At 42.5% G+C, this 24,530-nt stretch overlaps 1 protein-coding gene across 17 annotated transcripts in view; it reads right to left on the bottom strand.

Annotated features, from left to right (window-relative positions):
* LOC143934321 (CMP-N-acetylneuraminate-beta-galactosamide-alpha-2,3-sialyltransferase 4-like) overlaps window positions 1-24,530 on the bottom strand; it is a 368,047-nt gene that overhangs the window by 61,524 nt on the left and 281,993 nt on the right. For 15 of the 17 annotated variants that reach the window (XM_077457821.1, XM_077457820.1, XM_077457823.1 and 12 more), the window contains one exon: window positions 3,929-3,995. In XM_077457821.1, the coding sequence (XP_077313947.1) occupies window positions 3,929-3,995 (67 nt within the window). Of the gene's footprint in view, window positions 1-3,928; window positions 3,996-6,704; window positions 6,834-17,916; window positions 17,989-24,530 lie in introns of those variants that run through there. The other 2 variants (XM_077457836.1, XM_077457831.1) reach the window with 2 other exon arrangements.

The raw sequence follows: 24,530 nt of genomic DNA, 5'->3' as shown, positions 1-24,530 counted from the left end.
TCGAAATTTGTCTGGTCCCTACTGTACTGGCTGAATTTCTATCCATGTATGGCCACCTTAAAAGGGTTTGTAACCCAGATTTATGCTTCGCTGCCTTATTTTAAGCTGCCATCCTGCATTGTATAAGTGTTTTTTAGAATCAGTGCCTCTAAATACCCCTTTGTGAAAGAGGAACTGCAGTCGGCTCACATAATTTGTAATAAAAGCATCTTTGCCATTCTGAAGCCGCTCTCCAACCACTTTGCATATTATTTTGTATATCCTGTGATTCTGTATTTGCCAAATATGCTGCAGAAATCTCCCTTCACCAAGTCTGGCTGCAATCAGTTTAACTGTGGGCAGCTGAAGCTGCTGCCTGTTCACTTCCTGGATTTACACTGACACACCTCCAGCTCTGCAGCCCTCATTGGCCCACTTATGACTCATCCCCTCTCCCTTCCTGTCAAACTCTCACAGAGTGAGAGAGAGCTGTGCATGAGGTCATAAGCCTAGGCTTTTTACCAGACAAGAAACAAGAAGTTGGCCGTATAAAGCATTTACTGGCAGAAAACAAATGTTGTACTATCCAAAGTTAAAACAAGGGCAGAAGATTTAATAGACAGAAAGTTGAAAAAATTACTGAAGGTCCGCTTAAAGTATCTTCAGGCTGGCCACATGACTCCCAGGCAGCTCTACTATTCTGATCCAGGGCTACAGCAGGAGGACAAGCTCTCCCTTTGACGTCAGCCGGGAGTCACATGACTGCCGAGCTGGCCGCTTGGCCCCTCATGCATTCATTGGTGTAATGAATATTGGTCTTGCATTATAAATATTTACACCCATCAGTGACCAAGTATGCTTCCTGATGACGTAATAAGGAAACATACGTCGAGGCGGTACTTGGTCACTTTATTTCACGCACTTCTGGTCCCTTTGGTTGTCTTCGGGTAAGACAGTGGAACGCAGGCCAGCTGTGGGGGCTAGCCGTGTGGCACCTTTTCGACATCAGTCACGCTTGCAGCCCCAGTGCCAGGCTAAGGCACACCTTCATGTAAGCAGCCATTTGGCATATGTATATTTCAACCTTTATAATAAACAGGATTACACTATTTGGTTCCTATTTTTCTCTCCACATATCCTATATGTGATCTCATCGAAGGAGGGGTTTGTCTTTATCCATAGCCTTCATCATTGCAGCAGGCATTATCCTGCTAAAGTTTATTTTGACTCGCTTTTAAAGTAAAGGAGTCAATGTGTTCTGGTAAGCAGATCTTATATAAGAGCACGTTGGGTGTATTTCTATCAAGTTGGTGAAGAAATTTCCACTTTCTTTTTTTATGGAAGAATTTGCAACACTGAAGTTTATCTGGATTTCTCTGTGTGGTTTAATTGGGACAATTTATACCTTGGCATGTTTTTCTCTGGTTTCCATATAACCAGCACCATATATTTTTAATATTTTGAGTCCCTTTATTTATAGCACATTGGTCAGATAAGACCAAAATTTAACTTTTTGGCCTAAAAGCAAAACGTTATGTGTGGTGCAAAACTATCTCTGCACATCACCCTGAATACACCATCCCCACTGTGAAACATGGTGGTGGCAGCATCATGTTGTGGTGATGCTTTTTTTGATGGGAAGATGGATGGAGCTAAATACAGGGCAATCTTAGAGGTCGGAGAATCCGTCGGAATGCGTCTTATCGGACCGCGTCGTCAGATAATCCGACTGTGTGTGGTATGCATCGGACTGATTCCATCCGAATCTCCGGCGGACCCAATTTTCCAACATGTTGGAAATATTTCCCGACCAACTGGGCCGGTCGGACGTAGTCCGATCATGTGTAGAGAATTTTGATCGGACCAAGTGCCACGCGTGCTCAGATCAAATTCCTACATCAAAGCTATTGGCTACTAGCCTGAATGTAGTCCCATCGTAACAAAATTACGTCATCACGTTCTGAAAGATCAGATTTTTCGACAACTTAGTCCGACCGTGTGTATACAACAGTTTCGGACACAATCCGTCAGACTAAATCTGACGGACAAAATCCGACGGATTTGGTTGGCAGAATCTCCGACCGTGTGTACAGGGGCTTAGACTCTGCAAAAAAGACTTGAGACTGTCGCAGAGGTTCACCTTCCAGCAGGACAACGACCCTAAATATACAGCCAGAGCTACACTGGAATGGTTTAGATCAAGGCATATTCATGTGTTAGAATGGCCCAGTCAAAGTCCAGACCAAAATCCAAGTGAGAATTTGTGGCAAGACTTGAAAATCACTGTTCACAGATGCTCTACATCCAATCTGACAGAGCTTGAGCTATTTTTGCAAGCAAGGAATAATGAGCAAAAAGGTTACTCTCTAGATGTGCAAAGCTGGTAGAGACATCCCCAAAAAGAGTAGTAGCTGTAATTGCAGCGGAAAGTAGTTTTACAAAGTATTGACTCAGGGGGCTGATGCATGCCACACTTTTCACACATTTAATTGTAAAAAAGTTTGAAAACCATTTATCATTTTCCTTCTACTTCACAATTATGTGCCACTTTGTGTTGGTCTATCACATAAAATACATAAAAATACTGCATAATGATTATAGTAGATTGCTCAGTAATAAGACACTACTGCAAAGTATCTTTCTAACAGAGGTTCATTCCACAAACAGGAGTGATTTCTGCAGAAAAAGTAGGTTTGTTAACGAAAAAAAACTGAATATGGACGAAAAATTGCTGCAGATTTTTCTTGTAAAGTCAGTCTGAAAAAGAACTTTGGTACAAATTATATTCATCAATCATTCAACTCTAAATTGCTTGTTTTTGAATGCTGCTATCTTATCTCTAGCGTTAGCCTAGAATGCATAAATCATTAAGATACCTTATAACATCGAGTCCATTCTGTTTCTAAACTAGGATGCAGAGACATGCATAGATCACATGTAATTGACAATTTGCCACGTATGAATGTTTAATTCTGAAGATGACTAACAGTACAGTAGTGTCAGAAGTAATCATGCCATTGAACCCCTGACTCTGACAGCCCCAGCTCTAACCCTGACTCTTCTTTTGGCAGTAACTTTAAACTTTTTAACAGTTTATATGTTTTTTTCAGATGAAAATGTCCCGATAACACTGCTTTCTGCAGCCACTGTCCCAGCTTGGTGGAGAGTGTGCAAGTCTTAGTAAGGCTCGGTTCACACAGGGGCGACTTGTCCAGGCGACTTCGCCGCCTGACAAGTCGCTCCCCGTTCTGTACTACGGAACCATTCTAATAGGAGCGACTCAAGTCGCTCCGACTTAGAAAAAAGGTTCCTGTACTACTTTTGCGGCGACTTCGGGCGACTTGCATTGACTTCTATACAGAAGTCTTTTGCAAGTCGCCGCTGAGGTCGCGGCGCTGCAAGTCGTGCCGCGTACTGTGTGAACCGAGCCTAATAAAAACAAAACAAAACAAAAAAAAAAACACACACACACACACACACACACACACACACATCTCAGGACTTCACAGCATTATCTTTGCAACACTGAAATGTATTACAAGTAGAATTGCATACTCACAAACAAGTGATCAAAAGGCAGATAAAAAAAAAAAGTACATCATTTTCATCATCCAGCAAGATCTGTTGGCCAGTAAACTTGGGTGGGAGGAAAGTCCAAAGAAAGGGATGCGTTTCGAGGGGTATCCCCTCCTCTTCAGAGCTATGAGAGGGGATACCCCTCGAAACACATCAGTTTTCTTTTCGTATAGACTTCACAGCAGACAGCACCTAACACAAAAAGTCATTGGACATTTCATTTATCCTAATATACATGGGGTTCCACTTTACATTCTGCATCAGGGACCACAGCAGTGACAGTTATCTAGCATGAGGCAGAGGAATTACAAATACGGAGTGTGAGATACACAGATTGACGACTGGAGATCTTATCCCTCATTGACTCACTTACCACTTTTACTGTTCATCTTGGTCGTCGCAAAACCAATACTGTTCTGGCAGAGTTCATTGTTGGCAATCTGCAAGAAGAAAAGTTCCATGTTACTTATGCGTGTATAAATAAAGACTTAATTTCTTATAACCAGCTTGCCAATATTGCTTTAGCACCAGAAATATAAAAAAAATATTTCCCCACAGACAGAAAAGACATTATTGAAATGTTCATTTCGAACAGATTGCATTTCCAGGGTTGGTGTGACAATTAAAGGAAGAATCTTAAGCTGTAGAACATTCTTTCAGTGTGATACAGCAAACACAACCCTGACAGGGCTCCTTCCTTCTACGTTGTACAGAGGAATGGCACTCCCTCTGAATTAGACGTGGGAAGCAGCAATCAGCAAGAGCCTTAAAGCCTGAGCCTCTCATCCTCTGCCACAGAATAACCCTGAAACTATTTCCTAAATAATTAAAACAGCTGAATGTTGGACATCATGGGTCAAAACAAACAAAAAAAAAAAAAAAAAAAGACATTTTGCAAAACCATCACATTTAAAACAAAGATGCTGTGAAGCATGTTTTTTTTTAAATAATATTAAAGGCAATGTCAGAATACAACCATCCTTTAAAATAAGGACCTCTGTATAACCATTATTCCTTCTCAGTCTGTTGTAGAAGGTTTAAACCAGAAAAAAAGTGATTTGATTCAACTTGCTCTATTCTGGTCCATGTAGTAAGGGGAGGGACACAGGCAGCTCACTAATTGTAGAAAGCATCATCCGGGCACTTAACAGTATCTGGACCTCCCAACCTGATATTTAATTTTTTTTTTTTAATCTCCACTTCAAAACACAAAAGCCAAGTTCTCTTTTAAAGAATAAGAGAGGACTTTCAGCATATAGATTTTACACTTCCATGTAATGGAATCCCTAAATGAAAATAAAGCCTATGCACTTACTTTAGGAAAGTCTATTCCTACAGGAACACTAAATAGGAAGTCACAAATTATTTATTCCATGAATAAAACATGATACACTTGCACAATGACACAAAAACCCATTTCAGAACTATATAAGCTTTATAGCGTTTGTAAAGGCAATTTTTAAAAATTAAAATAATGCTATACTCACTTGAGCTGAACCTCCTCTTCTGAGGTCACCTGCTGGCAGTCTTGGCTTCTCTTTGCTTCAGGGGCAGACATGTGGGCTTGATCCCAAACCAAAGCTGCGTGCATCCATTGACACACAGCGCAGCTTGACTCTGTGCACCACTTTCTGCTCACAGGACTTGACTAACAGCAGTCTGTTAGAAACGGCACGCTCAGTGCGCATGCGCCGTAGACATCGGTGGCGCTATTCCTGCAAATATCTCCTAAACCTTTTAAGTTTTGGAGATATTTCTTTCACCTACAGGTAAGCCTTAATCTAGGCTTACCTGTAGGTTAAAGTGGTTGTTATGGGTTTCCAACCACTTTAAACCGGTAGTAAACTTAGAGAGGAAAAATAATCTGGGCCCTCTTCAAGTTTATGCACATTATGACAAACTTACCATAGAAACAAAGCCCTCCAGTGGTGTGCTGTCATGGGTTCACGGGCTCCGGCTGTTTGAACGGCGAGGCCGCTATAATGTGACTCCTATGCATCTGTACGGGAACCACGGCCATGGCACTGCACTTTGCATTTCACAGCATGCTGTGTGGCTGCGAATGTACAGCGTCACTGCACATGTGCAGGTGGTGTCATCAGCCAACGCAAATATCTCCTAAACAGTGCACAATCAGGACAAATTTATTGTACCTACAGGAAAGCTTGATTGTAAGCTTGCCTGTGGGTACAAATGCACTTAACTACCACTTTAATGCAGGGAATGCATTAAGGAAAATTTACCTTTAGAACCACTGTAAGGCTCGGTTCACACAGGGGCGACTTGTCCAGGCGACTTAGCCGCCTGACAAGTCGCGCTCCATTCTGTACTATGGAACCGTTCTAATAGGAGCGACTCAAGTCGCTCTGACTTAGAAAAAAGGTTCCTGTACTATTTTTGGGGCGACTTCAGGCGACTTGCATTGACTTCTATACAGAAGTCGTTTTGCAAGTCGCCGCTGAAGTCGTTTGCAGGTCGCGTCTGTGAGTCGCGCTGCAAGTCATGCCGCCCCTGTGTGAACCGAGCCTAAGAGTGATTCAAAAACTGATTAAAAGTTCTTCAAAATGTAACAAAATATTAAAACAAAAATAAATTACGTTATTCAAATAACATCAGTAAAATAAGGTTCCACAATGATCTGCTACTTTCCGACAGTAAAAGTTGAACTTGACTTTTTCAAGTAACATTTTATAAATTGCCACAAAATGATAAAGTGATAAAGTGACACAAGCCATCTTGTTTATATAACATACGCATGTGGGGAAAAAAAACAACATGCAACAGAAGTCAAATGTACGATTTACTGACAATCTATCCACTTTCAGTAGTACAGATTACCAAATGAGAAGAGAAGCCAGCGAGTTATAGCACCGAACCTCTCCAGTGAATTCTCCAGTGACTTCCCTCAAATTGTAGAACATTAGGTAAGCATTTTTTTTTTCAATGATAGGAAAGTGCAGGAGCAGATGCACATAAATACAGAAAATTAAAGTAGCTGACATGACCTTTACATAGAAAGGATTAACAACCTCCCTCGGGAAAAAAGAACGACAAAGGAAAATTATATAGGTGACCCAAGTTTCCAGGGCACAAGGCAAAAGAAAATTCTAGGTATGTAATCGGTTAGGCAGTTCCTGTGTTCCTCTTACCATAATCGTTCAATGAATCGCTCTGAGCCAATTTCCTCCTAGTGATGAGTGAGAGACCCATGAGCCCGACAGTCAGGTACAACCCTTGTCTATATAAAGTTTGCAGCAGGTGTAATGACTGCATTGGATAAATGACGACTATTGTTTTATAGTCAGTAGAGAGTTGCTAAAGAGAAAAGCAGCATCATTCTGAAAATATTACCGGGCAAAAGTCCAAGTCCTCTGTACCACACCTACAGCATGGCATTGAGATGTTAATAAACAGGATTGAATAAAAACGAAAAGTACCAAATGATTTCATTTGTTGGTTTCCATAAGACAAATTAAGCCACTGAGTTCAAATAATATACTAGCATCCCCAGCAATACAAATTGTTTTATGTTTATTCTTGTTATTGCAGTATCTGGCAATATGGTGCCATCAGTAAGGCTTCCAGTGCAAGTTAAACAAATGAGATAGACAGTTTGTTATTGGGCGCTATGAAAAAAAAAACAAGTGTATGCTGTAAGTTAGCAAAAAGCAAAGTAAAAAATAAAAATAAAAAAAGTATTGGCACACTGTATTATCATGTGGATTGAGAAAAAAAATTAACCTGTGTGAAACCACTGGGTAATGTCCAAAGTAAGTGTTCAACAAATCTATGAAGGGGAGGTCTTGATGCTCCTAGCGGTAGGAGAAAGCTGAAAACAGAGAAAAGGGGTGCGATGACCATGTGCTTTATCAACCGCATGTGATGGATAGAAGAAAAGGTAAATTTAACAATTAAAAAGGAGTTGTAAAGTCTCAAGAGTTTTCAGCTTAAAGTGGATGTAAACCCGAAAATTTTTATTTATTTTTTTGTCTGGCACAATATAGAGTAAGGGATTTCAGATCAGCTGTGCCCACTCTTGCCACAAAGAGTTAATCCAGCTCTGAGCAATCCTCATATCTTTTTTCAGTGAAATAAAATGGACAATCTGTGAAATCTTTGTCTGTTCTTCCCCCTTGCTGTAATTGACAGGTGATTTACATATCTTGTGCACTAGCCTAAAGCTACTTTCACAGTGGGGCGTTGCGTGTGCTAGCGGTAAAGCGGTGCTATATTTCGCGACACTCTACCATAGTTTTAGCGGCGCTGTGCAGTTTTAACACCCGCTAGCGGCCGAAAAAGGATTAAAACCGCCCACAAATCGCCAATACAGCAGCGCTTTGCAGGCGGGTTTGCAGCGCTGCCCCATTGTTTTCAATGGGAAGGGGCGCTTTAGGAGCGGTAAATACACCGCTCCTACAGCGCTCCAAAGATGCGGCTTGCAGGACTTTGACCGCCCTGCAAGCTCACTGAGGACTTTCACACAAAATCTGCAGTTTTTCGGGTCTCATAACAGACAGATGAGAGACATTTGACAGAAAAGTATACATGCAGGAGGCATGTATATCCTTCTAGATAACCAATATTGCAGTAGTTTAGAAAGGGTGACATTGGGTTTACATCCACTTTAATGCATTCTATGCATTAAGCTGAAAAAACTTCTGTGGTGCAGCTGCCCCCAGAGCCCCTCTTTTACTTACCTGAACCTGATCATTCCAGCAACGAGCACAAGCCCAGCAGCTCCAGCCACTGTCTCAGGTCCTCAATGGATTGAACCGTGGGGGTACTCGATGAGGAGGAGAGGCGAGAGTGCCGCCGGGGCACCCCAAAAGAGGAGGATCGGGCAGCTCTATGCAAAACCCTTGCACAGAGGAGGCAAGTATGACACCTTTACAATCACTTTAATCACTTGCCGACCAGCCGCCGTAGTTATACGGCGACAGGTTGGCTCTATTGCACCAATTACCGTAGGTGTACTTCGCTTCATGCAATAGATACAGTGGGGGGGGCAATACACGTGGCCAGGCGCCCAAGATGTTCAGCCGGCCACCCAGGATCGATCCACAGAGAGCCAGAACGGGGATCTGTCAATGTAAAACAGATCCTCGTTCTGTCAGGGGAGTACAGAGTGATCGTCTGTTCCTAGTGTTTAGGAACAGCGATCTCTCTGTACTCCCTGTCAGTCCACTCCCGCCCACAGTTATAAACACCTCCCAGGGAATACTTAACTCCTTGATCACCCCCTGGTGTTAACCTCTTCCGTGCCAGTGTCATTTATACCAGTGATCAGTGCATTTTTATAGCACTGATCGCTGTACAAATATCACTGGTCCCAAAAAAAGTGTCAAAAGTGTCCAATCTGTCTGCTGCAATGTTGAAGTCCCACTAAAAAACTTGATAAAATACCACCAACATAAAGCTCTATTTGTGGGGGGAAAAAAAAGGGACATAAATTTTGTTTGGGTACAACGTCACACAGCCGCGCAATTGTCAGTTAAAGCAATGCAGTGCCGCACCTCGAAAAAAGGCCTGATCATTAAGGGCGTAAATTCTTCTGGGGCTGAGGTGGTTAAGTGTTAACTTGAACTTTTCTTCTATTGGCCACATATGTTGTTGCACCTCTCTGTTTTTGGCTACACTGTAAGTTAGACCCGTTGGGGTTACATAGTTACTGAAACTGGAGAGTGCAAAATCTGGTGCATCTCTGCATAGAAACCAATCAGCTTACAGGTTTTATTGTGAAAGATTAACCGAACAAGCTGAATTTAGAAGCGGATTTGGATACCATGCACAGCTGCACCTGACTTTGTACTCTCCAGTTTTAGTAATGCCTCATACACACGATCAAACAATCCGGTGGAAAAGCCCGCCGTGTGTAGGTTCCGGCTGACTTTTTTAACCCAAAAGTCCGGCGGACTAAGAAAGTAGTTTTGCACTCCAATCTGTCCGCCGGACTCGCTTTTCGGCGGACAATCCGGCTGTGTGTGTGCCAGTTCGCCGTACTTTTGAAATTAATGGACTTTTCCCGCCCGGAGAAAAGTCTGCTCATTTTGAGCGCGTCTCCAGGTAGCCGGGGCCAGCGAAGGAGGCGTCGCTGGCCCGTCACCTGGTATGGACTTAAAGGGGAATCCCTACACCGAAAAATCGGCGTGGGGGTCCCCCCCTAGATCCATATCAGACCCTTATCCGAGCACGCTACCCAGAAGATGCTGGGACTGTGACATCATAATGGGTGGGGATCCGGTGATGTCCCTATATAAAAGTCACCGCACGCCGCGTTCCTGCCATTGTGACCGGAGACAGCGACGAGGCAACATCTCCAGAAGAGAAGACGCGACAGTGGCAGCGGCGACAGAAGACCGCTTGTAAAAGAGCTTGAAGAAGGCGCGGTGGCCCGGCAAGAAGAACCGAAGAGGGGGACAAGACCCTCGAAGTCAAAAGAAGAGGGCGGCGGCGAAGAAGAAAGCCGGGCTCCTCCACTAGTGAAAGAGCTAGCAAAAGAGCAGAAGATAGCGGATGAGTCCGGCGAGAAGACCCCTGAAGACGGAAGAAGACCCCCGGAGCTGTGCAATAAACTATTTATTTTTTTCAAATATAAATTTTATTAATTTTCAAACAATGCCTAACATGGGCATGGACATGTCATACAACATAGAAGTGGGATACAAAAAGGGGAGGGAGGAAAAGGGAAGCACATATCGAACATATTGCCGAGATCAAGGGAGAGATAGGATCATAGAAAACATTGTACATGGCCCACCCATAACACCTCCATGTCAGAAGCGTACTCGGGAGCCTAAATCCCTTCAGTTCCCCCTATCTCCGGCTCTCGTCAGAACCTTGATACCCCGGTAAAAACCCAGTACCAAGGGCAGAGACCATTGAGGGAAGGGGAAGGGACACTGACAGGGGAGACTGAGGGGGGAAGGAGAGGGGGGTGAGGTGAGGGGGGGAAGGGGGGGATTTCTGGTTGATTCAGGACTGCCCTACCCCACATGCAGTATATATCGCTGATCATATTACAAGGTCCTCAGAGATACCCCTTCGGGCGAGAAGATAAATTGGTGCCAGAGTGCCCATGTTTTCCTAAATCTTTCCTGCTGTTGTCTCCCCGTAAGCACCAGGTCCTCCAGTCTACTAATTTCCTCCACCCTACGAACCCAGGACGCCACCGATGGAGGGGCCTGGCTTTTCCAGTGGAGCGGTATACATGCTCTTGCGGCATTTACCAGATGGCATAGAATGGATTTTTTGTACTTTTTAGTGGACATGGTGTTTACGTGCAGGAGGAAGAAGGCCGGGTCATTGGGGACATTATACTCCGTAAATTTTTGAATAACGGTCCTAACAGTGGACCAAAAGTGAGACAACTTCGAACATGACCAAAACACATGCAACAACGTGCCCTGTTCCAGTCCGCATCTCCAACAAAGCGCAGAGGTGGTCGGGTAGAAAGAATGCAAAGCCTGAGGAGTTAAGTACCATCTCGTCAGAATTTTATAGTTTGTTTCCTGTATGGTCCTACAGATGGTAGATTTCAGGGCCAATGCTACAATGTTTTGAGTCTGGCTCGGATGAAAAGTAAAGTTCAAGTCCCTCTCCCATTTTGTCAGGAAGGTCAAATGAGCGTCATCCCCGGGTGTAATAAGAAGATTGTACATTGTAGACAGCGTTCTTGGAAGCACCCCGTTGCCAGAGCAACATTCCTCAAAGGCAGTCAATGGTCCGTCAAATTGAAGGGGGGATGGGAGGGTTCGAAAAAAGTGTCTAAGTTGGACAGCAGTCCAAAAGGCTAGTTTATAGGGTCCCGATGTATTACAGAGCGCCTCTATGGACAGCCAGTCCCCACCTGTCCGGAAACATCGTGCTTGTGTGCACCTGCTACTGGACATGGCCTGCAGGAGATGGGGGTCCATACCAGGGGAGAATTGCGGGTTCCCCATAATAGGAAATAGCGGGGAGTTAGGTGTGGATAGCGACCCCTTTGAGCAAATCTGTGACCCCACCCGTAGTGTCGTCCCTATCAGGGGATGTCTCTTCATGTGGGCCGGGAGGTGTCTATAACACCAGGCAGCCCCTGAGAACGGCAATAAACTATTTTAACCCTTGTGTGTTGTGTTTGCCAGTCCGCCGTACTTTTAAAATGAATGGACTTTTCCCGCCCGGAGAAAAGTCCGCTCATTTTGAGCGCGTCTCCAGGTAGCCGGGGCCAGTGAAGGAGGCGTCGCTGGCCCCATCACCTGGTATGGACTTAAAGGGGAATCCCTATGCCAAAAAAATCGGCGTGCCCCCCCCCCCTAGATCCATATCAGCCCCTTATCCGAGCACGCTACCCAGAGGATGCTGGGACTGTGACATCATAATGGGCGGGGACATCATCCGGTGATGTCCCTATATAAAAGTCGCCGCACACCGCGTCCCTGCCATTGTGACCGGAGACAGCGACGAGGCAACATCTCCAGAAGAGAAGACGGCGACAGCGGCAGCGGCGACAGAAGACCGGGCCACCGCTTGTAAAAGAGCTTGAAGAAGGCGCGGTGGCCCCGCAAGAAGAACCGAAGAGGGGGACAAGACCCCCGAAGAGGGGGACAAGACCCTTGAAGTCAAAAGAAGAGGGCAGTGGCGAACAAGAAAGCCGGGCTCCTCCGCTAGTGAAAGAGGTAGCAAAAGAGCAGAAGATAGCGGATGAGTCCGACGAGAAGACCCCCGAAGACAGAAGAAGACCCCTGGAGCTGTGCAATAAACTATTTTAACCCTTGTGTGTTGTGTTTTTTTTTTTACTTTTTTTTCACAGGTGAATGGGTAGGGGTACATTGTACCCCATACTCATTCACATAGTGTGGTGGGGCCGGGATCCCCCTTATTAAAGGGGGCTCACGGATTCCGATAAGCCCCCCGCAGACCCCAACAACCAATGGCCAGGGTTGTTGGGAAGAGGCCCTTGTCCTCATCAACATGGGGACAAGGTGCTTTGGGGTGGGAGGGCCCGCATGGACCCCCCTTCCCCAAGGCACCCCCCATGTTGAGGGCACGTGGCCTGGTACGGCTCAGGGGGGGGCGCTCACTCGTCCCCACCCCCTTTCCTGGCCGGCCGGGTAGCGTGCTCGGATAAGGGTCTGATATGGATCTAGGGGGGTCCCCCACGTCGATTTTTTGGCGTAGGGATTCCCCTTTAAGTCCATACCAGGTGACGCAGCCAGCGACCTGGAGACGCGCTCAAAATGAGCGGACTTTCCTCCGCGTGTGTGGGGGCGAGTCCGTTCATTTCAAAAGTACGGCGGATAGTTCAAAGTAAAAGTACTGTGTGTGGGCAGGTAGCTTGTTCGAAAAGTCCGGCGGAAAAGTCCGCTGGATAGTCTGCTACGTGTGTACGTGGCATAATTCAACCTCATCTATGGTGATTAGCCATGGCTAATTTCTTCATGGTAAAAATACTTGAATATAGTCAAGGAAACGGAATCCAAAATGTCAGTATACGCAGGAGATTTGCCAAACCTGATCCAGGAATTTAAAGAGGGATTCCACCAAAAAAAAAAAAATATTAAAAGCCAGCAGCTATAAATACTACAGCTGCTGACTTTTAATAAATGGACACTCACCTGTCCCGGGTTCCAGCGATGCCGGCAGCCGAGGCCGATCGATCGCTCGGCCCTCGGCTGCTGCCGCCACCATTCCAGGTGAGGGAATCAGGAAGTGAAACGAATCGGCTTCACTTCCCGGTTCCCTACTGCGCATGCGCGAGCCGCGCCGCGCAATAGGAAATCTCCGCGCTGTCACTGGGACCCGTGTGTGTCCCAGCAGTGGGAGTCTATGCCCGTAAGTGGGTGAAAATACCTGTCTTTGACAGGTATCTCCACCCCCCTCCCCCCTGAAAGGTGTCAATTGTGACACCGGAGGGGGGGGGGGATCCGATCAGCGGAGGTTCCACTTTAGGGTGGAATCCCGCTTTAACCATTTTGGAATGCTGAGCAATTTTAAAGTCAATTATGACAAATCAGAAGCTCTGAATATTACACTATCAAATAAGACTATAGATCTTCTGCAAATAAATTTTTCTTTTAAGTGGCAAAATAAATATCTGGGAACATATATTCCTAGAGATTTAACTAAGCTCCAAGAATTGAACTATCTACCGATAACACAAAACAATTAAATTGCTTCAAAAATATGACAGAACCGTTTACTCCTTTATAGGAAGGATTAATATTGTAAAAATGAACATACTGCCTAAGTTGTTATACGTATTCCAGACAATCCCAATATTCTTTCCAACGAATCTATTGGGCCAATTGCATAGAGCTGTGAGGAGATTCATATGGGCACACAAATCGCCTTGAATTAGAAGAGATATACTGATTAGGGCAAAGAAAAATGGAGGTTTGGCCTTCCAGACTTTTCAATATATCTCCGTGCTGTATTTATGTCTAGGATAGTGGACTGGTTCCATAACACAAAAAGCAAGAAATGGGTGAAATTAGAGGACACCACTGATATGAAATTGAAATCATTACCATGGATAAACAGGAACGTCCGGCCCCCCAATAGAGAAATGGCAATTTTGGTATATTCCACATTGAAAACATAGGATATATTATTAAAAAACGAGAATTGGTCTACCCAGATTGGGCAAATTACACCTTTATTCTGTAATCCCCAGTTTCTACCAGCAATGGAAGGCTCGGTCTTGTTAAAATGGTATAGAAATGAGGACATAAGGGAGGCCCAGACTCTGGTGGAGAGAAAACTCCCCCCCCATTGGACTCCTTGGGCCCAGAATGTAGGAATAAGTGGATGCAATGACAATATCAACAACTCCAAACATATATTCAATAATAATCTGTTAGATAGACCATTAACAGAATTTGAACAATTATAACTGTAGGAGCATAAACCTGTCCATGCATTATTCACAATATATAAAGATTTGCCCCCAAAAAACAATGAACAAGAGTCAACATACGCAACTAGGTGGGAAGGACCATCTCTAAATCGGAGTGGGAAAGATCCTTTCTTTTGACACATAATTTATCCTTGTCAATTAGACATCAGGAAAGGAGTTATAAAATCTTAGCAAGATGGTAAAAATGTCCTGTAGATATGCATAAATTTAATAAGGAAAATTAAGAAGTTTGTTGGAGATGTCAAAATGCAAGGGGTACAATGGCACACATATGGTACCTTTCGCCGGTGGTGCTGACATTTTGCTCAAAGATGCACAACCAGATGTATTGGTTTCAGTACTGGCAATGATCCTAGGCTAGATAAAATCTATAAAGAAAAGTATTTTAAAACTTATGCTAACAGCAGCATGTACAGTTCATTGCTCAAAAGTGGAGGAAGGAGGTAGATCCCTCAATCGGGGAATGGGTGTGTAAGATGAACGAGATACAGTGTCCAGAGATGATGATAAAAACAGAAGCCGGTCTTAGGGGACAAACTTTAAAAGACATACCAACAATGGGAGGAGTTCAGGACCTCCACAATATTATTAAACTATATATAGAACAATACCGTAGGGCTTTTATTTGCTTTTTATAATTTTTATAATTTTTTGTTGTTTTATAATAATTTTTTTTGTTTTTGTTTTGGGGACGTGTTATATAGGTTAATGTCTATTGTTTTATATGAGTCTGGATAAGCAATTTTGTGATCTTGGATGGACATATGCTGGTCAACAAAACAAAAGACTCAAACATAGACCACAATATAGAATTATGAATTAATATATGTTTTGGTAACGGTTTATGGCTGTTTTATAAGATATCCAGAATTGTCTTTTCTTATGTTTTGTGTAAAATGGAAAAATTTACTAAATAAAGATTATAAAAAAATAAATTAATTAAAGGTGTTGGGGAATTTTTGTTGGCTGCACCTACCTGATACTCCCTTTCATGCTACCAGACAACACTGTGAGAATGAAAGAGATGATTGGCTGCTGCTGGCAACAGACAGTTTTCCTTTAGTTGCATTATTACCAGAATGATACTGTGATGTGCCAACTGCTTGAAATCCACAAAGTTCACAGACGTGTATTTAACATGCTTATAACACACCAAACACTGTACGTCTCCTGCTTTTCCTACCCAACAGCTAAACTCACATTAAATCCAAAAAAAATTATATTGCAGCTTACCATTCCTTAGATATAATGGATGCATTTGATTTGTTTTATTGTTTCTATTTTCACCTGGTGATCCAGCCAGTAAGTCTTATTTTTCAAAAGAACAAGCTCTCTTCTAGATGTAGCATTTACAGGGTTGATACAAACCATTTAACACTGAAAGGGGTGCTTACAATTATCAGCTTTCGTTTACGTAAAACCTTTATCCCAAAAAACAAACAAAAAAAAAAAACGGTTGTCATAACTGCTTATCAAGTCTGCTTGTACATCCAACATTCCCCTCACACCTGACTGACAATTCTGCTGTCCAAGGTGCCGCCCCCCCCCCCCCCCCCCCATGCTCCTTCATCCAGAGCAGAGACACTCTTATAGAGGAGGTGTTACTGGCCAGATCAGCAGGTGAAAACTGGAGGGAAAACTAATGCCACTACATGTTTTGTTACATTTTTGGTTATGTGTTTAATACCTCTTGAATATAAAAACAAGATATACAGATTCACTAATTACACAATCATGAGCCCTCACCAGATACCTAGCAGTGTTGTATAACTACACACAGCTGAAAAGCAAATCAGAAATGTGCATTAAAGAATTGTGAATGTAACATACATCATCTCTCTCAACTTTCTGAGAAAAGTGTGACACCTGTATCCAAATTTCACCATAAGACACTCGCTACATCCCAATTCATACTTTAATCATTTCCAGTAGAAAGATAGCCGCCAGGCTAGCTTTTCTTCACAACTTTCAGGGCCCGGATTATGTAAAAAGAATACTAAATTAAATTTATGATCACAGCATACACTTTCATTTTAAAACATCAGCATTGTAATAGCACTACAGTGATTTCTGACAATACAATATAAGCTTACATGAAAAATCCCCTTCCATGTTGTGGAGTTCTGCCTGTCTGATGGCCATCTCTTTTCTGGATTCCATGTATGCTTTGTGGCTTCTCTTCTGCGGTTTACTTTAAATTTCTAAGGATTACATGTCCCATGGTACCTTGCTGCCTGCAAGTCTCCGCCTCATGAAACCCCTCCTCTCAGCTCTTCTGTAGTTCGGAAGGCAGGCTCGGGGAGGTGTGCGACACAGCAGTGTCCACCCACAGTCAATACGTGTCACAGAATTCAAGGAAGTAAATGCGATGGGATCTTTACAACATATATGTATACAAACTTCAAGATCGCTCAGATTAATATGAGTAGGTTAGAAATCATTGTGGTGATGAATATATGGTTTATATTTTGACCATAGATGCGCTTTGAACAATACAGATCATTTAAACATTGTGGTGACAGTTTTAAAAATGAAAAACAGTGGCTGTTCTTTTCCCAGGGATATCAAATTCCAGACAGTATGGTCAAACTATAATTGTATTATATTATATATTTATATAACTATAAAAATAATTATTTATTTATTCCACATTGAACTTCTATTATTTCTAGCCTACTCCTATTAATTTGAATGATCTTGAAGTTTGAAAACTTCGTTTGTAAAGAACCCCACACATTTACTCCCTTGAATTCTGTGGCACATGTTCATGATGTCTTGCATAGACACCGATGTGTCACATTTTACAGAGCCTGCCTTCTAAAACGCAGAGGAGCTAAGGAGGAGTTTCAAGAGGAGGAGTCAGAACAGGAATCGCGGTTTACATGCAGCAAGGTCCCATGGGATATGTAGTCCTTGGAAATTGAAAGGAGAAGCTGCAAAGCATGCAGGGAATCCAGGAAGTTGTGTAAAGAGACAGCCAGCAAACAGGCAGAACTCACAACATAAGCTTTTATTGGGTTGTTCGTATTCTTTTACAATACTGATGATAAAAAGTGTATGTTGCGACCATAGATCCCCTTTAATTTATAGAGAGATACCAATGCAATCCTCTAATAAGCTAGCGCCACCGTCCACCCCCACCCTGCCACTTCGATAGAGGTAAATTGTGAGCTTGGATCAGGTTTGCAATGCTTGGTTTGCCAGAACACCCATTTACAGGGCAGACTCCAATATAAACATAATCGTAATATTACAATTTAAACATGAATACAAAACAAAGCTTAAAAAAAGGAGTATATTAAAGGATATAAACCCAATAAAATAATTACACAACTCATACAGAATGCAGAATACTTGACAATGATTATTTTTAGGACAAGCACCAGTCTACTCCCTACAGTTTGAAAAGGCAGCTGAGTCATTTACCAGGTGGCATCCAGCCCCCTCCCATGCCAGTCTCTTACCTGCCAGTACCGCTTCGGAATTCATCTCGTTCTTCAGAAAATCAGCTGAAAACCTCCAACGTTAACAATGTATCACAATGTGTTTCTGAGACTAAGTGCAAATTTCCTGCCCTAAGTTTATGAGTTTGTTAAAGAATAAACCTAAAGCTAAGTTAATATTGCTGGTTGTTCACACCCACAAGACAAATACAGATGGCTTTTACCGTCATTTTACATCATCTGGTAATTTCACAATAAAAGAACCCTTTACCTGAAATACTCCTATAACCAGAGTTCCATCAAACAACCAATTCCCAAAACCCTTAGGCTGGGTTTATACGTATGCAAATTGGACGTGGCTTTTTCCCCGCATCCAATTCGCATGACAGGAGATTGTGACCGGCTCTCTATGGAGCTGGTTCACAGATCTCCGTTGTGGCTGCATAGTGGCTTACACAGGAAAGCTGTGCGTCTTCGGCTCCGTTTCAGGGCCAAATTCAGGCAAAAATTCTGCCCTGATTTGTCCCTGAAATGGAGAACAGGGATGCACCGGACCGCTGCTGCGAGCTGCATCCGTCAGAGGTGTGAACCCAGCCTTATACTGTATATCTTTGGATTTTTCCCCATTAAAACTTTTTGAAGCTGGGAACGACAATCGCCTCTTAAAAAATGACAACTTGAGCTGAGCTGGTCATAATCCACCACATAAAAAAAAAAAATTGAGCAGTGATTATGAGACCAGTTCTCTGGTGGCCAGTGCCATGAAGCAGAGGAAAGAATCAGAGCAGAGTGTGTGCTGTTGTCCCTATTGAGTGTGCAGTCATCCAAAATTCTGAATTGTGCAAGACTGATAGTCAGTTTGGAATGTTCTGATCAGGTTATACATGCAGTATTTCTTCGGGGAAAAGAACCTTTGGCCTGAAATGAAAGAAAGCACATTGGAAGGAAAATTTAATGTAGCTTTTAAAGTGATTGTAAACCCTTTACAACCACTTTATACTACAGGTAAGCCTAGAATCAGGCTTACCTATAGCTACACTAGACATCTCCTTAACATGCACAGTTTAGGAGATATCCCTGTATTTGCATGTGCCAACGTCATCGGAACATGCACACTTAAGCAAACTGAAGCAATGACACGTATGTGCCGTTGCTTCAGTTGTACTGTGCCGTTACAGTCGGCTCCCGCGTGCATGCACCGGAGTGATGTAATCGCGGCTCCGGCGCTGTGATTGGCTGGAGCCGCGATTACATCACTCCGGTGCATGCACGCGGAAGTAAACCCCTGAAAGTTGTCGGCCACCGGAGCGGTGAACGACGACCGCTGCAGGGGCTTCAATCTCAGGTAAGTAATTCTTAATGAGCTAGTATGCTATGCATACTAGCTCATTTATGCCTTTGTCTTGCAGGTTTTTTTTTGGGGGGGGGGAATTTTTTTAAAGGGTTTACAACTACTTTAATAAAGTGATTGTAACGGTTTATTATTTTATTTCTTTTTTTAAACAAACAAGTCAATGGTTTTGCACAGAGCAGCCCGATCCTTCTTATGGGGTCCCCAGCTGGCACTCCTGGCTCCTCCTGCATTCCAAGTGCCCCCCATAGCAAGCTGCTTGTATACCTAATATTGGATCCAAGCATGTTTTAAAATGAATTTACTGTTGACTGACCAATTGTGCTGGAAGTCTAGTCCAAGCATCAATTACTCTTCTGTTAAAATACTATACATATACTTGTATGCTTCATTTTAAACTTTCCTCCTGCTAGTTTGAGGTCACGTCTCCATGTTTTTGAACTTGGTTTCTTATTGAAAATACTGTCCTCCTGAACCTTGTTCATTCCCTTCATATATTTTCTTTGCCTTCATTCCCCAAGTGTGTTTTTCTTGAGAGTGTTATAAAGGCAAATCCACTTTTCACTACAAGTGCATGTGGAAGTGCAGTCGTCGTAGATCTAAGGGGGGCATGTAAGGAAAATAAAAAACGGCATTTTTGTTTGTACATGATTGGATGATAGAAATCAGCAGAGCTTCCACTCATTTTAGATATTCCCCTCTGATCTACAGTGACTGCACTTCCAAGTGCACTTGTAGTGCAAAGTGGATATGGCTTTAGTAGATCAACCCCAAGGACACTACCATGTATATGTATAATTCTGGGGGTAATATCATCAGAATCCTCAAGAGCCTGACTGGCATGTGAGGAAGACTCAGCCTGCAGATATTACTCCAAAACATGATCCTTGTATACGCAGTGTGCACATGTCTAGATCTGCAGCTGCCTGCTTTGGCTACTCCTAGAGGCCATCTGATCCTGTATAGTGACTGGCCAAACCTGACAAATTCTTTGCTCCTCCAAAGAGTTTTGCCCAGTTATACCCTATAGAGAAGGGATTTCTAAAAAAGTGTGACTGTCTCTGTTGTAAATATCCCTCTGTTTGAAGACCCGTGGATAAAAGGCTATATACTCTAAAGGTCTTATTTTCCCTTGCAAGCTCTGCTTTTCCACTTACCATTACACTCACCAGCCACTTTATTATTAGGTACACCTTGCTAGTACTGGGTTGGACCCCCTTTTGCCTTTGGAACTGGCTTAATTCTTTGTTGCATAGATTCAAAAAGGTGTTGGAAACATTCCTCAGAGATTTTGGTCCATTTTGACACGATAGCATCACACAGTTGCTGCAGATTTGTTGGCTGCACATCAATGATGCAAATCTCCCATTCCACCACATTCCAATAGTGCTCTATTGGATTGAGATCTAGTGAATGAGGAGGCCATTGGACTACAGTGACCTTGTTATGTTCAAGAAACCAGTGGTGAGATGTTTTGAGCTTTGTGACATGGTGCATTATCCTGCTGGAGGAGCCATCAGAAGACGGGTACACTAGTCACAAAGGGATGGACATGGTCAGCAACAATACTCAGGTAGGCCATGGTGTTTAAATGATGCTCAATTAGTATGAAGTGGCCCAAAGTCTGCCAAGAAAATATCCCCCACATCATTACACCACCAGTCTGAACTATTGATACAAGGAAGGATGGATCCATGCTTTCATGTTGTTTACTCTAAATTCTAACCCTACCAGCTGAAATGTAGACTCATCAGACCAGGCAAAATTTTTCCCAATCTTCTATTGTCCAATTTTAGTAAGCTTTTGCTTATTGTAGCCTCAGTTTTCTGTTCTTAGCTGCAATGCGTGGCACCTGGTGTTGTCTTCAGCTTCTGTAGCCCATCTGCTTCAAAGTTTGATGTGTTGTGCATTTAGAGATGGTTATTTGAGTCACTGTTGCCTTTCTATCATCTTGTCTGCCCATTCGTCTCTGACATCAACAAGGCATTTTCCTCCACACAACTGCCACTCACTGGATATTTTCTATTTTTCTGACAATTCTCTGTAGACCCGGGAGATGATTGTGCGTGAAAATCCCAGTAGATCAGCAGTTTTTGGAATGCTCAAAGCAATTGAACAGGTATGCCTAATAAAGTGGCCGGTAAGTGTATGTCCCGGGATCCTGTTTTTTTTTTTTTTTGTGATAAATTCTTCTGTCTTTCGACAGTCAGAGCTCATGTGTGTATTATACGTCAAACATCCAGAATGTGTATCCTTCTGATACATATCAAATGCATCCTTTGTTTTGAGAGATGCTCTACAGAACATCAGAATGAGTCATCCTGTGCCCTGCAATGTACGATTCCGAAAATGATATATATATTTTTTTTCTTACCAGTAAAATTATTTTTCTTGGGGTATATTACAGGACACCGGGTGAGGCACACAGATTGGAAAGAGTTATACTGGGCTGTCCTTAGTGTTTTTATTTTTTATTTTATTTTTTATTTTTTTGTTTGGCAGTGACCTGTAGATAGCAGCAGCATAACACATTGATTCCAGAATACTACATCCTGTGTCCTGTAATGCACACACCACGAAAAAGATATTACAGATTTTTTTTTGTTGTTTTTTTTTTTTCTTTAGGCGGTGATGCAAAGAGATGAAAGGTGGATAGATACGGGTACGGTATGTGGTTCTGTAATCTTACAATAAAAGAAGTCACACAGATAGCACACTGGAAAAACACAGACATGACACCATGATGTCTCCAAGCAATACAAACAATGCCAGAACTATCATTTTGTAGTATATATGTTGATATAATGTAGTTGGAACCCGTGATATGAAGTTGCACTGCAATTCTCTACAGAAACTACAGATCTGTGCCCGAAGGTAGACAGGAAATATCTGAAATATCTGTAAATTCCCAGTTTGTACTGTGTGTAGCCCCAAAAGTATTTCTACTTGTCAACATAAGTCATTTTGGTCATTAGCATAAGGAACAGAGAGCAGCAGCGGGGTTACAGAGAACTGATCTCACCTTTTGAGTCCAGAACCAAGGTCAACAATGATTGCTCATAACATGCTCTGTATCATTCATAATACAATACATAATAACAACTGCATGGGGGCTGAACACAAGAATAACTTTTCAAGGTAAGCTGAACTCGACCTTAAGCAAAAAAAATAAAATGCAGCTATAAGCCCGGGTTCACACCAGTGCGGTGGGAATTCCAGCTACATTTTCTCAGTGAAGAGATTGCTCCGTTCTATCTGCACATCAGCTGAGCAGGGAGAGGGGGGAGAGGAGGGGGGAGATGTAGTGAGAACAAGGAAAGATTTCTTGTTCAGAATGGAATGAATCTGCGAATCAGATACGTTCACATAGAGGATAATTAATGTGCTTGTAATTTGCACCGCAATGCCCAGAAAACGCACACGTTTTTTGTGCAATGCGCACAGTGCGAATGCAACGCACATATGTGAACAAGATACATTCATTTGATTGCATTTTAAAATGTCCTGCGAATTGGATGCCACATCTAATTCGCATAGGTGTGAACGGGGGCTAAGAGATGCACCGATACCATCTTTTTTTTTTTTTTAGTACTCGCTGATACCAGTAACTGATACCTACTGCAACTGTTTTGTTTTCACTTCAGCTGTCAGCAATGGTACAAAGCATTGAAAAGTTATTTACAAATGACATTTTTTTTTATTTTGCGCTTTTCAATGTGAAATATGTAAATATATGTTAATATATATGTGTAAAAATATTCACTAACAAAGCCAAAAAAAATAAAAAAATTAAAAAAGTTTTAATTGTTTATCGTTTATAAAATAGACGCAAAAAAAAAAAAAAAGCAGGAAAATAATAATAATTTAATGGAGGAGAATAGTAGGGAGTTAATTAAGGCTGATTAAAGTAAATTAAGGGTTAATAAGGGGTTAAACAGAGGAACATTTGTTCATCCCTTTGATCCTTTTAACACTTCAGCGGTCAACGGGGAGACCCACTGACAGCTCAAAGAACCGAGCGTGAATGTATCGGTTTCAGGTATCGGTGCACGAGTACCGATACTTTTGCAAATACTCGGTATCGGTGCAACCCTAACTATAACCCTTCCATGTAAAACTCTTGATGTGAATGAGAAGACCCCAATATTTCTGCATTACAAAACAGTCAGTCAATAAAAACAAGAAAAAAACAAAACAAAAAACAGGATATTCCTGGAAGTAAAGACAAATCGGTGAGAGGGGGCAATACGTTATTTCCACCGCATCGATTATCAAGTAAGAAACGATGATATGAGCTAGGTATCAACTCTGACATATGTGGACAATCCAACCATCATGAAAAATCCAAAAGGTGATGAAAGAAATCTGATCAAATACCACAATCCCCTCAATTTAAAAACATCAGCTTTATTAAGGCTGGGCTCACACTAGTGGGAATTGGATGCGGGAATTCGCAATAGCAGGAGATTGTGACTGGCTCTCTATGGCGCCAGTTCACATCTCCACAGCGGCTCCGGTGCGATTTGCACAGGAACGCTGTGTGTCAAAAAAAATAATTCAGGCTGAAATTGGAAATGGTGAGCGAGGACGCACCGGACTCAGTGGGCCGCTTGCGTGCTTATATGTGTACCCAGCCATAAAAGGTTTATGAGGCATCTATGCCTATTTACTTGTAGTATCAGGAAAACTTGTCAGAAGTGACTCATACTCACAATAGAGGAGCTAGACGGCAGACAGGAAGGACACTTTGATTTGGGTAGAGGCGAGTAAACACTGTAGTAATGTGTGCTTTGTTCAACTCGCATGACTGAGGTTTACAGCCAGTTTAAGGTGAGTTATAAAAGGCATATAAAAAGTAAGGCACCAACATGTTTTTTCTAGCTGCACAATGATTTCAGTCTCACCCTTGCCACCATAACGTCATTTGGGCCTTGGGCTGTCATCATGTATCTGTGCAGGCATTTATCCTCTCCCTGTGTCAGGGCCTGACCTTCGTTTATAAACAATGTGTACCGTCTGCGGCTAGTGAAAGTTGCCACACTGAAATATAGCCTGCATAAACCATACAAAACTCAATATGCTAAAAGGAAAAATATAATGCCTTTTGTCGCTATCATACATACATAATCATAAAAAAAACGAAAAAAAAAAACAGTTATGTAAATAAGCCTTGATCTGACGTTTTACTTAGTCACTGATTCACTGGGGATGTGACTGGAAAGGAACGATCAGACTGCTTGTATGAGAATATGCAGAAATGTGAATTCCCACTACGTAGAGATGT

Source organism: Lithobates pipiens, unplaced genomic scaffold, assembly GCF_037356315.1.
Source record: "Lithobates pipiens isolate NorthernLeopardFrog02 unplaced genomic scaffold, aLitPip1_a1.2 Scaffold_27, whole genome shotgun sequence".
Lineage (NCBI taxonomy): Eukaryota > Metazoa > Chordata > Amphibia > Anura > Ranidae > Lithobates > Lithobates pipiens.
Note: the sequence above shows the minus strand (reverse complement) of the source record. Positions and strands in the feature narration are given on the sequence as shown.